The sequence below is a fragment of the Quercus lobata genome, chromosome 10 (assembly GCF_001633185.2).
Source record: "Quercus lobata isolate SW786 chromosome 10, ValleyOak3.0 Primary Assembly, whole genome shotgun sequence".
In the NCBI taxonomy this organism is placed as follows: Eukaryota; Viridiplantae; Streptophyta; class Magnoliopsida; order Fagales; family Fagaceae; genus Quercus; species Quercus lobata.
The window spans coordinates 33,146,291-33,164,920 of NC_044913.1; the positions used below are offsets into that span (position 1 = coordinate 33,146,291).

General features: G+C 35.0%; 1 protein-coding gene across 4 annotated transcripts in view; it reads right to left on the reverse strand.

Moving 5' to 3' along the window:
* LOC115962957 (protein NRDE2 homolog) overlaps nt 1-13,503 on the reverse strand; it is a 31,262-nt gene extending 17,759 nt beyond the window's left edge. For 3 of the 4 annotated variants that reach the window (XM_031081844.1, XM_031081846.1, XM_031081845.1), the window contains exons 1-5: nt 12,941-13,503; nt 11,755-12,514; nt 10,439-11,057; nt 10,118-10,289; nt 6,377-6,740 (exon numbers count right to left, since the gene is read on the reverse strand). In XM_031081844.1, coding sequence (XP_030937704.1) covers nt 6,377-6,740; nt 10,118-10,289; nt 10,439-11,057; nt 11,755-12,514; nt 12,941-13,425 — 2,400 coding nt within the window. In that variant the 5' untranslated portion in view covers nt 13,426-13,503. The remainder of the gene's footprint in view (nt 1-6,376; nt 6,741-10,117; nt 10,290-10,438; nt 11,058-11,754; nt 12,515-12,940) is intronic. The other variant, XM_031081847.1, reaches the window with a different exon arrangement.
* Between the last annotated feature and the right edge of the window lie 5,127 nt (nt 13,504-18,630).

Below are 18,630 nucleotides of genomic sequence, written 5' to 3' on the forward strand. Positions count from 1 at the left end.
ACTCTAGAGGGAATCTTCTGCTTCCAAATACTTTTCCAAGGAAACCCAAAGAAAGCGGTGCCAGCTAAATTTCTATAATAATCACTAACCAAGAAACCCTTAACTTTGCTAGGAATCCAACACATTTTATCCTCACCTCGCCCCCTTATAGGCGAACCATAAATAGTTACCATGAAGTCGGACATAGCCTCTAGATCCCGAGCATGCACACTCCTAACAAATCTCACATCCCAAAAGAGGACACCATTGGTGGACATCATAAGCTCAGCCACACTGGCATCCTTATTCCTGCAAAATCTGAACAAGTCTGGATATCTAACAGCAAGAGAAGTCTCTCCACACCACCGGTCTTTCCAAAACTTCACTCTAGACCCATCACCAATATCATACAGAATATGGCGAGAGAGAGAAGGCCATCCTTAACTGATATTTTTCCATAAACCAACACCATAAGGGCCAATCACAGCTTTGGTATACCAGCCCCCCCACACACATCCATACTTCATCTCTATCACTTGCCTCCAAAGGGCATCTTCCTCAATCCCAAATCTCCAAAGCCACTTCCCAAATAAAGCTTCATTGAAAAGTCTTATCTTCCTTATCCCTAAGCCACCCGAAGAAATAGGAGAACAAACAGTAGCCCATTTAACCAAATGAATTTTAGGATCATCTCAAAAACTGCCCCATAAGAAATTCCGCTGGAGCTTCTCAATTCGGTTAGCCACACTAGCAGGAATAGGAAAAAAAGAAAGAAAAAAAGTGGGTAAATTAGATAGGGTGCTTTTGATTAGGGTGACTCTACCTCCCTTGGATAATTATAAGCGTTTCCAACCCGCCAATCTCCTCTCCATTTTCTCTAGAATAGGATTCCATATAGTCTTATCCTTGAATTTAGCAACCAAAGGAAGACCTAGATATTTCATTGGGAGAGAGCCCTGCTTGCAGCCAAGAACAACCAAGAAAAGGTCAATAGTATTGACTACCCCAACCGGAACCAATTCTGACTTGCCCAGGTTAATCTTTAGGCCTGACACTGCCTCAAACCAGATAAGAATCATGCAAAGGATCAAAATCTGATCTAAATCAGCCTTACAGAAAATTAGCGTGTCATCCGCAAAAAGGAGATGAGACACCGCCATGGATCTTCCCTCCAAGTTACCCACACTAAAACCCGACATGCGACCTTCAAGAACTGCTTTGTCCAACATTCTTCCAAGAGCTTCCATCACCAAAACAAACAACAATGGAGACAACAGATCACCTTGCCTCAAGCCTCTGGTGCTACCAAAAAAACCACAAGGAGAGCCATTAATCAAGATGGAGAAACGGACAATAGATAGACAAAAGAGAATCCATTGTCTCCATTTGGTAGAGAATCCACTTCTTTCTAACATCTGCAGCAGAAAATTCCAGTTTACATAGTCAAAAGCCTTCTCAACATCCAGCTTACAAATCAGCCCCGGCACCCCAGACTTTAATCTACTGTCAAGACATTCATTAGCAATAAGAACAGGGTCAAGGATTTGTCTGTCCCTCACAAAAGCATTCTGAGATGCTGAGATTATATCCCCCATCACCAAGCAGAGACGATTAGCCAAGACTTTAGCAATAATTTTATAAACCCCCCCAACCAAACTAATGGGCCGAAAATCTCTAATCTCATTAGCCGCATGTTTTTTAGGAATGAGAGTAACAAAAGTTGCGTTTAAACTTTTCTCAAACTGACCATTGGCAAAAAAATGATGAAATACAGCCATGAGATCAGGCTTAACAATCCCCCAGCAAGCTTGGAAAAAAGCCATAGGGAAGCAATCAGAACCAGGGGATTATCACCATGAAAACTTTGAATAACGTCAAGATTTCTGCCTCTTCAAAAGGCCTCTCTAACCAATCCACATTCTCTAAAGTACGTTTATATAGGTACTTCCATGATAGCCTATTTTCCCTTGAATATATCAATATAATTTCTAAGATTTCCATGCGACTATGAGATGATGAATCCTAAATCAAAGATGTGTTTAATGATTCCAATAAAGCGTGCATAGTTAGATGTTTACCTCAATACAATATGAACTTGCTGGCTGCTCTAGTAGTACCATGTTATTCTATTCTTCTTCTTAGATGTTTACCTCAATACAATATGAACTTGCTGGCTGCTCTAGTAGTACCATGTTATTCTATTCTTCTTCTTCTTCTTCTTCTCTTTTTTCTTTTTTCTTTTTTTCTTGACCCAGAATACACACACGCATGCGCGCACACTTATATATACCTCTAAAATAACACTCTAATTCAGTCTAGGAAGACCAATCCCACTCCAATTAGTACTCTTACGCTCCGTTTGTTTCAATGGAAAATCTTGTATAAAGATAAATTTCCATATTTTCCAGCGTTTAGTAGCATACAAAAAGATAAATCGAAGGAAAACTATCTTTAGTCAACATAAAAAGTATAGCTTATTTTTAGAGATTGTTTTCCACTAAATTTTTTTGGAAAACAATTCTATCTCGCAACAAGCTATTTTTTTTTATAGGTAATAAGACTTTTATTAAAAAAAATTGAACATCATGTTCACGATGGTGAACACTTTGAACAATGAAAATCTCGCAACAAGCTAAATAAAGGAAGTTAAGAGGTTGTTTTTCAACTCATTTAAAGTTATTATCAAATATTGGAAAATGAGATAGTTTTATAGAAAATGATTCTTGGAAAATGACTCATTTTCTAGAAAACATCATTGCTAAAACAAACAGAGCGTTAAATAAAATCAGCTTTACATGTTAAGTATGTTTCCTACTTGGGTTGGAGTTTAAGACCCACTAAAACTTATCTCTTTAGCCTCTAAAAAACCCATAAAACTTAAATAAGCTTCCAAGATATTAATTCCCAATTAAACTCAAATTAAGGTTGTTTTGATAGGCTAGAAGCCTAGAACTTTAAAAGATTCCAATAACACTTAAACTCCTAATCCAAATAGATTTTAATCTCTTGTCCTTTTCCTTAACTGATAAGGAGACTAAAATTTAAATATGAATAATCCACAAAATAACTCTCCACATTACATCTTCTTTTGTAGATATCATAATATAAAATAATATCACCTTCAAAATAAATTAAATAATTCATCAATTTCCCTATAGAAGCAATTAAATTAAATTTAAGTGAGGTGGGTATTACATTAAGTGCTAGTCAAGTCGGGGAACAAAGACGGGCATGAGAGTTGCAGCTGGTCTTGCAAGACATTAGGAAGATAACTGGTTGAATGGAGAGTGTTAAGTTCAAAGTGGTGGATGGGAGAATCATAGATGAAGTTTCGAAGCTACCAAACAAGGCATTCTATGCCTATATGAAGACCTGCTGGTCAAGACTGCAGCAAGGATCTGGTTTAGATGGGAAATCTCAAGTTCAACACACAAAGAATGATGATAGGTATTCAAACATCAGATACTGATAGAATTTAATTGCAGAATCTACTTTTCAAAAAAAAAAATTAATTAATTAATTACAGAACCTGCAACACGTTAATATATTAGCCAAAAGTGCAAAAGATTAGAAAATCTATTTCCTTGCTTTTGTTTGTTATTTTAGGTGAAAGGTCAATTTGCTAAAAAATACTCACTATGTTGTTTGATACAAATATGGAAAGCTCTAATAAACAATCAATTTTGAGAAATCATAGAATTGAAAGGCACTACATAATCAAATTAAAAGGCACAGGCACAACCAAATCGTCTCTTGAAACAAGATTATAATGAATCAAAATTATGTTATATAATAAAACATTAATAGAAATAATGAAGAGACAAATTCAAACAACGCAATAGAGGAAGCACTCATGATCAGAGATAAGCAGGCGTTCTATATGACTAATAAAAATAACATGGGGCCAAGTAAATTGCTGCAGAGAATTTGCAAGAAATTACAATTCTGACACTGTGTCTAAGGATGCAAATCAAAATGATCTAATTCTAGATTATTCATTTTTCCTTAAAATTCAAATTAAAAAAAAAAAAAAAAAAAAAAAAAAAGGGAGAGAGAGATGATCATTTAATAGTAAACTCATTAAATAGGACACCTCTCCATCAGAATGAGCCCCACAAATGACAATTAAAGTAGCCAAAATTTATTTAACATTCAAAATAGAAGCTAAAAGTTTAAGTGTTTGTTTGGGAATAGCTTATCTAACTTTTTGCTAAATTTTTTTTTATGAAAGTATGTTAAAGTATACTTATACCTTGAAAAAGTGAGAAAAAGTGGGAAAAAAAAAGTATTAAAAAGCTGTATATAAAATTTAAAAGATAAAAGCTAAAGGCTAAAACTTAAAGCTTATGCCAAAATTACCCTAAGTCTCAACAGACATATCAAACTAAATTAATGAAAATGAGACAGATTGTAACCAATCATGGTGGATTAGGGATTTGGCGGCTAAGAAGATTTAATTCTGCTTTGTTAGGCAAATGGTTGTGGAGATATGGAATGGAGAGAGATGCCCTTTGGAGAAAGGTCATTGAGGCTAAATATGGGGATGAAGGGGGTGGTTGGTGTACCAAACAGATGTTAGGGACCTATGGTGTTAGTGTGTGAAAATCCATTAGAAGTGGTTAGCTGGACTTTTCTAAATTTCTTTGGTTTGATGTGGGTGATGGTACTAGGATAAAGTTCTGGGAGGATGTATGGTGTAGGGGTTGTTCTCTTAAGGAAGCATTTCCAGAATTGTATAGTTTTAGTCGAACAAGGGAGTTTTTTGTGTTGGAGGTTATGCATTTCTCTAATGGGAGGCTTCATTGGAATATTTGGTTCCGTCGTCCACCACAAGATTGGGAGTCAGGATTGTTGGATCTTTTTTGGTTTGTGCTTTATTCTACGAATGTGCAGGGTGTTGGTGACGTCAAACTTCGCTGGAAGCCAACAATGATGACATATTTTGAGGTTCAAGGCTTCTATCACTCTTTATCTCCTTCTGTCATTGATTTTCCTTGGAAAATGATGTGGCAATCAAAGATTCCTCCTAGAGTAGCATTCTTTTCTTGGACTACTGTCTTAGGTAAGATCTTAACTATTGATAATCATTGGAAAAGGCATATTATAGTGTAGTGGTGCTTTATGTGTAAAAAGTGAGGGGAATCAGTGGATCATCTTCTTCTTCATTGTCCTATAGCATATGAGCTGTGGTCTATGGTTTTTTGTTTGTTTGGTATACATTGGGTCATGCCGTACAAAGTTAGTGAGTTGTTAGCTTCTTGGCAAGGGAAGTTTGGTAGACATCGAAATATAGGTTTATGGAGGTTTGTGCCACATTGTTTGTTTTGGTGCTTATGGTGGGAGCAGAATGCTAGATGCTTTGAGGATTGTGAACGGTCTATTCTTGACATTAAATTTTTCTTTTTCTGTACTCTCCTTGAGTGGAGTTTAGTTTTGCCTTCCTATTCTTGTTTTTCTCTCCTCGATCTTATTGATCGTTGTAATCTGAGTTCTTGATTTGTGCCACTATAGTACACTTCCAATGTACTTTGTTGGTTTTTTAAAATAAAATTTCTTACGTTACTTATCCAAAAAAAAAAAATCTAGAAGGAACTCAAGAAAAGGCATTTTGTTATTATAAACTAAAAACTATTATGCTTTGAGAACATTCCAGCAAACTAAAAAGCTCTTTCAATAAAATTTTTCACACTCTGAAAATATTTAGCAGCCAACGTGTTTAAGTGATAACCAAAGATAACATTTTTTTGATAAGTAATAAGTTTTATTGATATAAAAAAAGGGACACCCTAGTACAATAACCAAAGATAACATGATGGAATAATGAAAGCTATTATTGTTACAATACCAAAATAACCGGTCAACATACATAATACTAGACATGCAGTAAATAAGATAACTTCGTACAATGAATAGCGCAAGACTACGAAATATTCAAGTATATACGGTCACCAGTTGGACTTACACATTCAGAAACTCTAGGCATATCAATTATAGATGAATATGACCATAAATAAACTAGCAAATGAGAAATATATACTTGAAGGAAAGAATAAAAATTTGCATCCTGTCACCATGTGATCTGTGTGTCTTTCTAGCAATTGCCAATTTTACAAAGGAACTTCTCAATTTCTCTTCAAAAGACTACTTCAAAACCCTTTTTTTCAGAAACTAGTTGTTTCAATTAATACCAACAGAAGCTCACAGAACAGACCAAAGGACTTCAACCAAGTAGTACATCAGCATTTCTGTTGTTTTGCAGCAAACTCCAGTGAAATAATAACATATCAGGTTCTTAACTGAAAGGAAGGAAATTTTTTTTGTATTTTGCAAATGGGAGATATAACATGTACATGTGTGTACCCTTCATGGATGAAATATAACAACAAAAATATAATACCTGTCGATCACTTTTTAGCATACGCTTCGCTAGAACTCGACATGGGGTATCTGAACTGCGGGAAGAGTTCATTTTCGTGGCAGATAGCTCTTCAGCAACTAAAGCAGCTTCTTCCAAGATGTAATTACGTGGAAAAGCAGTTAAACAAAGTAAGGTAGCATTGCAGAGAAATTTCATCATGTCAGTTCTCTTAGAAATATCATTGGTGCTGCCCAAAAGCTCTTCCAAACTGAAACTACTCAAACTGCTTTGAGCCTTGGTTAAAGTATCATGAACCCTTCTCAAAGTACTTAATATCACATCTGGCAATGCCTCCAAGCTAAGGATTTTCTCAATCCAACTAGAATTGTTTGTGCAAATGCTGCTGGGGAAGAAAGCTTAATGTCACTGATCAGTTATTATTACATTTTATATAAGAATTTATACAAAACAGTATATTCTGATTTCAGTTGCACACATAATATAAACATTAATAAAACCTAGGAAATCCTCTGATGCAACCATGGAAGATTATTTGTTGCTACTTGGAATTTCATCCATTCAAGATTTAATTTCTTGAGTCAATGTGTAAAATCCGATTGAAGCAAAAGTCACATGGTTTTAAGGATATCATTTAAGTACACTACACCAAAGAGTGAGAATACATGTGGCCAACCCTGATTAGTTTGTTGAGGATCCATAGCCAACCCCAAAGTTTTGCAACAAAAGCTTTGTTGCTGATGCCTTTGTGGCTATAAGTATGCTAGGGTTAAAACAATTTTAGTTTTAGGATATCATGTTGTAAGTTATGGTTAATTCTTTAATTAGGGACAAATCTATTTTTTGATAAGTAAATAATTTCAACGAAAAACCAAAAAAAAAAAGCGGGTGCCCACGTATATGGGCACTGGCAGTATACGATCGGGAGCTCAAAAAAAAGAACAAAAAGGGAAAAGAAAAAAATCCACAACTAATGAGAAGGAAAAGATGCCAAGAAATCAAGAAACCCATCCATGAAGAACAAGGGAGTCAATCAGATCCATTATAAAATCTTCAGGAAAACTTTCTTTAATTAAACCACACTGTGTTCATCTCCCTCAAAGCACCACGCATTCCACTCACACAAAATACACTACATAAGACACGCCAGAACAGCTCGCCACAGCCTCCCACTACCTCCTCTACCAGACCAGCCCTCCTTCCAAGACGCAAAGACTTCCTAGATGTAGATCACCCAAAAAACTCCAAACAAGCAGAAAATCAAAGCCCATAGATCTGATGCCACAGAAGAATGTAAGAACAAATGGTTTACATCCTCCACATTAGCTTTGCACATGAAGCACCACTTCGTAACAACTATACCCCTTTTCTTTAAGTTGTCCGCTGTCAGAACCCTACCCAAGACCACACACCAAGATAAGAAAGCCATTCTGGGTGAGACGCAAACTCTCCAAATACACTTCTAAGAAAATTTTGTAACCCCACCCCCCCTTCCCCCCTTGCAAAGCATAATGATAAATTTTTACCTAAAATCCTTCTTTCTCCAAAGGAATCCTCACCAACTTATCGGCCTCCCCAAAACAAATACGATTCCCATAAACTCCATAACTGAGTCATGGCCTCTTCTTCCCAGTCCTGCTATGCAGGATTGAACACTGGGTGCCAATAAATCTGATCATGTCTAAATTCTACATAATCAGCCACAGTAGCTTCACTATCCCGAGCTAGGAGGTACAAACCAGGAAATCAATCCTTAAAATTAGCTTTCCCCCACAAATCATGCCAAAATCTGTACCACAACCAACATCATATCTGATGTAACCCACAAATTTACCCCACCAACAATGGATATATTTCCATAGACCCACACCATAAGAGCCCCGAGCCTCCCTTGATCACCAATACATACTAGGAGAACCATAATTCAACTCAATAATCCTCCTCCATAATGCCGATTTGTTACTTCCATACCACCACAACCATTTTCCCAACAATGCTTGGTTAAATAGAGTTAATTTCTTAATGCCCAATCCCCCATGACAAATAGGAGCACAGCAAGAATCCCAATTCACTAAGTGAAATTTGAATTCATCACCCACGCCACCCATAGGAAATCTCTTTGAAGTTTTTGTTTGCTACCCCACAGGTATAGAGAATTAAGATCTATAATTTCTGCAGCATGAATGATAAGGATATTTTGATAATTGAGATAGGATATCTTGTCTTAGGTTTATTTTCATTGAGTCTAAGTTGGTCTTTGGTTTGGTAATACCTTTATTAATCATATTTAGAGCTCTAATGCTACTAGAAGAAAGAGTTCTTATATATTTGTTCTTGATTTACTCAAACAATTAATGGTGATATATATATATATATATAATATTGAGGTATGTTCACCTAAGTGTGTTCTTTTCCCTGTTTCTCTTCGTCCTTTCACTTTGCCTTTGTCACTCTGTCACTTTAAACAGTATTGTTCAGTGTTCACAGTAACATTCATGTTCAATTGGATTTATTTGTCCATTGAAGATTTATTTTGGCAAGAACAAAACTGCAATTCTGGACATAAAAATTATGTTTTTATATGAATGGGCAGTTGTAATGGTTTGTTTTCTTTTATTAATATGTTGGATTTCAAAGATACTTTTTAAAAAAAAAAAAAAAAAATTACAGGTAAGCTTGTTCTTTGATAAGTAACAGCAGTTTTATTAATTAAAATTAAATTACAAAGAATACATAATCCGTTCCCAATGTATTCTTTTTTTCTTTTTTTACTTATCAGAAAAAAAAAAGAATACATTGGGAACAGATTATGTATAGTACATATATACCCCCAAAGTTCCCTAAGATGATCAAAAACATTACTACTTATAAAAAAAAATGTTCTGTGTATTAGGATCACACAACCTTTTTGCACTCTTCTAATATATTTTATTTTCTTATGGAGAAAATATGAAGTGATTTGCTCACCCAGCTGTAGTGTCTGTGTACTTAGGTTCATCCATTTATATCTTCTAACCAAGCCTCAAAAGTTCTCATTAACAAGAAAGGCACCTAGGAATATGTGCAAGTGTGCAAAGAAAGTTATGGGAAAATGTCACAATCGCATGTTAAAACAAGAGTCAATTGGCCTTTCTAATTCTGAAAGCTGTATGAGAAGATAACCAAAAAAAAGGAACAAAAAACTCAGAAGTTCCCCACATATTGTCAAAAGTGGTTCCATTTAGAAATGAATTCTTGAAGAACAACTCCCAAAGATACTCTTTCTGTGTGTATAGTGCCCCCCATCGATTAACTGTATGAGTTCATATTTCGTAACAATATAACCCATCAATCAATTTAAACCACTTAATGACACCAACCCTCAGTTATGCTAGTTATTTTCTAAAACTAGGGCTCCACTACACAGCCACAGACTACCCATCCCATGCCACTGTTTCACATTTCAGATTTCTTACTAATGATTTTATATTATACCCATAAAGTTCCAAGCAACGGGACAAAACAATTCATATGAAAAAATTGGTTCAGAATATATACCTATCCAAAAAAAAAACAAAAAAAATCAGTATTTTTTTGAAAAAGAAAAACATTATCTATTATTTCATTGCTTTCAATTTATGTTTGGATGTTTCTAGGAAAAGGGAAAAGGGGGAAAAAAAAGAAGAAAAAAAGACAAGGAAACAAACAAGTACAAATCAAGCTTATAGAGTAGGAGCACAAATAGATGAGGGAAATTAGGTATGGTATCAATAGAGAACTTACCATTGAGATATTTTCCCACCAAAGAAATCAATGAATTGGGATATGAGAGATAAACGGGCCTCTACTGAGCTTAATGAAAACAGGTATTCATTGACATCTTCATACAATATAACCCTCAAAAGTTGCTCATCACCTTCTCTATCAGGTGTCCCATCACTATGTGAGCCCCCAGCTGTTTCATGGTCAAATTCAGTTTTCAAAACATGAGCATTTATTTGTGAAGAACAGATACAAATAACTTCAGAAATGAACATCTAAGAAAAGCTTTGATACAGTAAATCTCATAGATACACAAGAGGAGGGAGGGAGAAAGAGAGAAACCAGATTTCCTGCGAAGAGGCATCCATTGATCACAGTCCCTAGATGACTCTTCTTCTGACCATCTAGCCCAAGTTGAAGTTTCTTTAACCTCACAACTAGCCTCAGCTTCAACATCAATACCTAATTTTTTCAGCAAAGCTTCAGTTTCATCTTCCTGCTTGACATCTTCATCCTCAAATTCCTCCTGAAGCTCCCCAACATCCAAGTTATTGTTGGCTGCGTTTATTGAATTCCTACTACCATCCTGATCTTTGAAAAGTGGCTCAGACCAACCTGTCCAACCACCTTTTTCATTATCACGTGTGGTCTCCTCGTCTTTGATAACCTTTTGCCTATTCTCCTCCTCTCTCTCCAACCATGTGGACCAACCAAGGGCATCTTCTTCTCCAACTCTTGCACCGTCACTATTCCAAAAGTGCTCAAAAAGTCTCCTTCTACTCTGCTCAGTCAGGAGTAAAGGACAAAACAAACTAAATTCAATTTCAGCCTGGAATAATGCAGTAGCCAACTCCTGGTAGCCAGCCTGCCATTCGAACCTGCATAGACTGAGGAATATATCAACAAGACCAAGTTCCAGCTGAACAATTGCAGTATCTGATGGCTTTGCAGATTGATGACCCTGCATTAAACGAGAATACATAAAAACCAAAATGAGGTGACATAACATGTTCTAAGAAGGTTTTTTTTTTTTTTTTTTTTTTTTTTTTTTTTACCCATGCCATGAAAAATAAAATAAAAAGATGAAAAACATAACACTGTTAAAAATGTCAGAATATCTATTCATAACCTACTACATATTGATAAACCACAACTGCTTGCCCTTTTTTTAGTTGTTTACATTTGGAAAATATGTCCAACAATGTAAATAAAATTTGCACCAACATTTTCCCTCATGTGCAAGCTCACTAACAGTCCTGAATGAAGAACAGGCCTTACAAGTATGCAGCCCTCACATGTACGAACAGAAGGAAGCCAAAACTTGATTAAAAAACGCTTAGCCAAACAGGGCTCTGATAACATGTTAGGAAATCAATCATCACAAAAGCCTATGATATTAAAAACAGTTCCAACAATATATACAAAGCTTGAAACCAAAGCCAGAACATATGAATAGATACACCGTGCAGTATGTATGCGAAATGAACTATTGAAATCTGAAACTTAAACTATCCACAAGCATTAATAGGAACCACGTGTTAGTGGCTTTGATTGTCCAAAACAGTAAAAGCAGAGATATAAAAGATAATTTCATCTATATATTATTCATTTAGCCATCCTCATGAAAAAGAAAAACTGGAATATGTTAGATTGAGAACCTGCCTAAAGTGCTTGCTGGATACAGCAGATAGAGCCTGGATTGCATGTGCATACATTTTTCTCATGTCTGAAACCTTGAACCTAGAGAAATCTCCTTGAACAACATGCAGGAACTCCCTCCACAATTTGTAACTCCCTGGATGCTGCATGAGTATCTTTTCCCATCTACTAATCAAGACATCAATGTTATCTCTGTTCTGATAAGCTTTCAGAAGACAAAGCAACAAATCTTCATTATCTGGGTTAAGCTCAGCTGCCTTCTCCAGTATGCTTATCTTCTTTTCAAGTGTCTGCAAGCGAGCACCTTTCTGGGGTTGCATACCCGCAACCCTGTCCTGGAACTCTGCAAAAGCTACCCAGGCCTTTTCATCATGCGGCTTCTCCCTTGTCAATTTGTTGAAGTCCCGTGTTCTGCGTAGAACTTCATCTTCCCAAGATTCTTCAATTATTGAAGCTCTCGAGACAGAACCACTATCCACACCTTCATGGGAGGTTTGAATGTCTGATAAAGGAATGAAATCATCTGCTGTCGACTTTATGGGTGCAAGAAGACGAACACGCTTTAAGTTCTTATTGCGCTCCAAAACTGTGTACTTTGCAGACCAATAACGACCAGCAGATACTAGTTTACTATCCAATGCATCAAGATCACCATCTCTATCCAACATTGCACCTGTCCGGTTCCACCAGTACAAACCTTGATTATAAAGCCCGGATAGCTTCAAAGGGTTATGAGGTTTGTAGCGGGCAATATCCATCCTGCAGTAAAGTGAGAACTTTAAACCTTCAGCCTTTAAACCAGTAACATCAAAGTGCATCAATTGTTTTCTTAAATCCACAACATGCTCGGGTGTCAACTTGTGGTTAGAAATCAACACTTGCACATGGGACTGCCATTGGTACTTGTGAAAAAGTGAACTTGAATTCACCAATCACAAACCGACGCTTAAGCATATTTTGAATTTTGGTGTGGAAATGGTTGTGTCCAAAATTTGATAGAACTAAAAATTAATCACTATAATGTTTTGTTTTTTGTGGTGGAGTTGAATTTAAGAAATGAATTCACTAGACTTTTTAGAGAAACCACTAGAATACAAGTCAAACTAAGAATCCTAAAACTAAAAAGAGTTGATGTATATATGTTTGTGCATGATGTAGTAAATATGCAATTGAAGGTAACCTAACCTGTAAAGGGAGCCGAAAGCCAAATTATCGGGATCGCCACGCGATTCGAAGTAATAATCTTTGGAATTGGAATTGGAATTGTAATCGGAACCAGCCCAAGCTCGAACACCGGACTTTCTGGCACCGTCTTCTCTCTCGTTGGACCGTTTCCGTTTCTTCTTCTTCTTCTTCTTCTTATTCTTAGAATTCATTTTGTTATCGTCTTGGTCGGATTCAAGAAACTCATACTCCTTTGATTTAGGTTGCTTCTCTTCTGGTTCTTCTTCTTCTTCTTCGTTTTCTTCTTCTTCTAATTGTGGTTGTGGTTGGATGGAAACGGCGTCGTTGATGACGGAGAGGTCGGCGGTGAAGCTGGAGTTTGAGAGCCATTGACTTGGGGGGGTTGGAGTGATGAGTTGGTGAGAGTGGGATTGAGAGGCGTCCGAAGCAGGAAATAGAGGAAATAGAGAGGATTTTGGTTCTGCTAAACCCTTCTCCTCTTCCATTGCCTCAGGGTTTTTATGACTTCCACGTTTTCGTATTCGGATTTTGCAACTGATCACTTCTATGACTATAATAAGTACCCATTCTGGGGAAAAATATATATACCACCCACAGTACCTCTATTTTTTATTATTATTATTATTTTTTTTATTTTTTTTGAGATAAGATACCAACAAGCAAGGAAACCATTATAACATGTTACCGAAACATCAATACCCATTAATTAATCTCCGCCTACACAGTTTCAAAAAAAAAGAAAAAATCTCCACCTATACCAACAAAAAAAAAAAAAAAAAATCCGCTTATACCAAAAATCGATTGTTAAAATAAAAAAAATATTTGACTTGAACCCTCTATGTTTTCAATGGAGTCAATGAGCAATTGATACTAGATTATGAGCTGACCCCAGCTCTCGTGTTTTGAGGGATGAATAGAGTCATCATTAATCATAAGATTTTCTAAATGTGGTTGGTCACTTAATGTCTAATTGTTTTTATCACCAACCTCAAGTTAGGAGCATATAAGGTCTCATATCCTAATGAACGGAAAAAGCAACATATCATATCAAATGGAGAATTTTGAGAATATTTTATTCTTAGCATATCAGTTCAAAACTTTGTTTGAATTCTTTATGCCAAAAACAAAGTAGTAAAATATTTTTGAACTATTAAAATAGTTTCAGCAGTTAGTTTATGTGCGGTGAAGGTGTGTGTGGCACTCCACAACATTTGTTTAATGATAGTTAACATATTTTAATAATTCATAGGATTTTTTTATTGATTCAATAATAAATAAAGCATGCTAAAATAAATGATGACATAAGTTGTCTTATAACTTCATTTTATAGGCCTAAGAGTTAGAGAGACTAAAAAGGCCCACAATTTCTTGGGGAACAATTTGATCATTAAATGCCTTGGAAAAATGGTTTACAATTTGTAATTATCTTTAAACAAATCAAGTTAAAAATGTGCAAAATCTGAAAAATAGTATTCAAGCTCATATTATGGACTCTGGAGGCAATTTGGGATAGTAAAAGCATTCGCATTAGCTCGTGCAAAAACTCGTCTATTTTAGCATAAGCAGCTACTTTTCTATTTTATAAAACTACTTTTCAAAATATCCTACATCAGATTATCTATTTTATTTCTTCTGAAAAGAGATTATCTAATTTATTCTACATTTTATTAAATTATTATTTCTTTATCTAATCTTTATTATTCTCCCAAATCATACTATCTCTCTCTCAATCTTATTTTTTATTATTTCTTTATCAATTTACACATCAATAGTAACATTGTATATTTGTACAGTTGTTGTAGCTCTAATGCTATTTTACACAAGTTTGACTAAACTGATGTCAGTGATTTTTGGGGTTAAATGTGCAAAAATGAATTATTATACTATTTTGCATTCACTGATGTTGATGCTCTAAATGTGCAAAATTAGGTAAATTTTGGACCATCTTGTATATCATGAAATTCCGTTCAAAACGATAGCTCATAGTCCAAAATCAAAGTTAAAATAAATGAGATATCAAAAAAAGAAAACCAAAATCCTGATTAAATGTATTATTATTTTAAGATAAAAATAGTTGTTTTTGGAACATTTTTGCTCAAAAAACTGTACCAATTCACCCACAATTGGAGCAATCTACCTTAACAAGATTGAAGTATGATGTCTTACCTACCTTCCATTAAAAGGGTTTGACAATATCCACCACAGATTAGGAGAAATGAATTTTTCAAGAATAGTGCATGAAGAAATCTGCGCTCGAAAAGACTTCCAAATAACAGCACAATGATTAGACCAAAACCAAGAAAAAGATGAAAAAGGAAAGTGTAGGGAGCAAGGCACAAAATTTTGGTGAGGTGTTACAAGCAACACCCCATTCCAATTTCTCCTCACCCATAAATTACACCCCCCCCCCCCCTCTCTCTCGGAAAAGTCATGAACAAATCAAGAAAAATAGGAAAAATTCTCCTCTCTCTCTCTCTCTCTCTCTCTCTCTTCTTTAGTCTAGCTTTTTTTCCTTACGAAACCTCTCTAAAAATCCAGCCCCTCCCTTCTCCACCATCCATCTCCAAAAAGCCTTAGGTAAGTGGGTAAGCTTTGTAATGAAATGGGTTAGTTCTTCCTACGGCTGTACCCATTTCTTTTCCTTTTCTCTTATAAACACTCCATTACATATATGAAATTCTTTACTTTATTGTCCATTTATTTTCTTGTTCTTTACATATTGTTCTCTATTCATCTATTATTCTCTTCACTCTCTCTCTTTACACCTAAAAAATGTTTTCTACACCTTTTTTCTTTGGTTGTCTTCTCACTTGAGAAAACAACCCTAATATATATGATAAATCTTCATGTTCCTAACTAGATGGTATGCAATGGCATTATCCATGTGAGCAACCAACCTTAGTGGGAAAATGAAGCCTTATCATATATGGGTTTTTCTCAAATGTGTTCTAAACCTAGGCATTATATGGATATGTTTCCTAGAGAGTGGTAGAGGTCTCTATGACTCCCATTTCTCATTATGGAAAAGGACTCATAAGCTTGGATGTGGCAAGATTAGAGCTTATTTAGGAAAATTTTCTAAAAATAATTTCCAATAAATTTTACATTATTGTCTTGTCTTTAAATTCTTTTGATTTCAAGCACTTTATTTGTTGTCTTGTCTTTAAATTCCTTTACATTCAAGTCTTTAAATTCCATGTCCTTTATTTATGTACTTTTATTTTCCACTCTCCCTTTCTCATGAGTAATAGGGTTTTCGGGTGCTAACTCTTTAGCTAGCACCATAAACTCTAGATTACCATAGAGCAAAGAGCTTGGGTAAATAAACTTCTAAGCAAATGTCTTTTCTAAAAGATAAAAATGGTTCCAATGACCATCCATTTTTTTAAAAAAATGTTTTCAAAAGAAGTTTCTTCCTAAACCCCTAAAAGCCTTCCAAAGGGGCATTTTTCAAGTCTTCCTCTCAAACCCCTTTTTCTTTCTCTTTCTTTCAAAAATGATTTTAATTTTTAAAAAAAGCTTTTTCTATCATCTTTCAAAAATATATGGAAACCCCTTTTTGAGTCTTTCTTAAGTTGGTTCAAAACTTTGTTACTAAGTAATATGCGTATGTTTCCTAGAAAATGATACAAGTCTCCAAGACTCCCACTTTTCAATATGGAAAAGAACCCATGAGCTTAGATGTGATAAGGTTTAAGACTTGCTTAAGAAAAATTCCCTTATAAAAGATGTTTCTTAAAACAACCTTCTTACACCATGTGTCTTCAAAGATGAATAAAAATCATGGATTTTTTTTTAAACCCAAAGTTCCCATTTATAAAAGAAAACCAATGGAAACCATTTTCTCTAAATCAATTTTTTCTCATGTTTTAATTAGGGTTTCAAAACTATTTTCCAAAATTAATTGTTGCTCCCTTTTCTCTAATCTTTTTCAAAATGATTTTCAAAACCAAACTTTGTTTTCTTGGAAACTTTTTAGTTACCTTTTTACAAAAAACAAAAAGTTTAACTCTCTTTGAAAATTGGATTAAAACTCATGGTTTTCAATAAAACCATGGAAACCCTTTTCCTAAAATGAAGAAAAACCACTCTTCAAGTCTTTTCTATCCTAAAAAAATGAAGAAAAACCATGTGTGAGAGACCAAACTTTTAGTGCTCTCAAAAAAAGATAAAGGCATCAACACCTCTCTTTTTGGGTTATGTAGAGTCGCCACTTATATTTTATTAAAAAAATTAAGAAAATACCAAAAAAAAAAAAAAAAAAAACTATGACGTACAATTTGCATATCTGAAATTCCTTAAGTTTCATTAATTGAATATACAAATACAATTTGATAAAATATCATTACAAGGCTTTGGTCCTAAATACAATCTATGTAATCATTACAAAGCTTTGGTCCTAGATACAATCTACCAAAACAAAATAAAGCACTAGTTCTACCAATCTAAGATTCTAATATTCGGGGGCTAGGTTACAGAATAGGAAGGTGTTAGGTACCTGTAAGGACATGTTTTGGTTCCCAAGCCCAAAAAATGAAAAGGATTAAGACCCAAAGAGCCCAATACAATGAATTTGTAGAGAGTGGGCTAGAAACTAGACTTCAATGAGTTGGATAACAATCACAGTAGGTTTAAAGGTTGCTAAAAAAAGAAAATAAACGGGGTTATGCAAGGAAAATCTTCCTCGACAAAGTCCGAGGAGGGTGATTCTTATATATTTCTGTTGAACTCAAACACAATTACAGCTCTTGGGACTACAGTCTTCTACCAATTCTCAGAAGATCCCCTTGTAATTCTTTATATTCCCCTGCTTCACTTCATCTTAGCCCTCCATGTGTAAATCAAGTTGTTGGTTTTGATCATTGTCCCATCAGCACCTTCTTGAAGTCCTTAAGGGTAGCTGTAAGGCTGAATATTATTGTAAAGGTATCACCTTCACATTAATGCTGCCAGAGAGTTAGCTGCAGAATATTCAATGCGGAGGTAGCAGCTATCCCCTAGATATTTCTCAGCTTGCCTTTGTCTTATTCCCTTTTGATACTTATCATTATCAGTATGACTGTCTGGCGCGTTGTCCTTGATGAAAGGTTGGGTCTTTGACCTCTGCCCTGCTTAGCCGATGAGGTGTCTATCCTCGGACTACACTCCTAACCCTTTACAACTAGACTTCTTTCACAGCCCACTAATTTGTATGTCCTTGTTAATGTCTTCTTGTCCTCGGACAACTTAATGTCCTTGGACACAGCTCACGGCCCAATATCCCCTTCTAGGCCTCTTATCCCTACAGTACCCATTATGCCCAGACAAAGTCTAGTCTTCTAGACTTTTTATGATCACTTAAGTACCCTTAAACAATAATATGCAACATGTTGTATGTATATTCTCAAATCTATAGTTAAATATTATACAAAAATCTTAGATCTGTAGTTCTTCTTGTGTGAAGAAATTAAATCCGATTTTTTTTAATTACAAAAAAAAAATTTTTAAAGAAAAATTTCATATTAAATTTCAAATTATGAAAAAGAATAATTTAAAAGAAAAGTTTCAGATCTAATTTTTTAATCAAAAGGGGAATAGATTTTAAAGAAAAATTTCATTTTTTTATTTGTTTATTAACAATCAGAATAAATTTTAAATAAAATTTCAGATCTGAATTTTTGGTTAGAAAACAGAATGGATTTTGAAAAGAA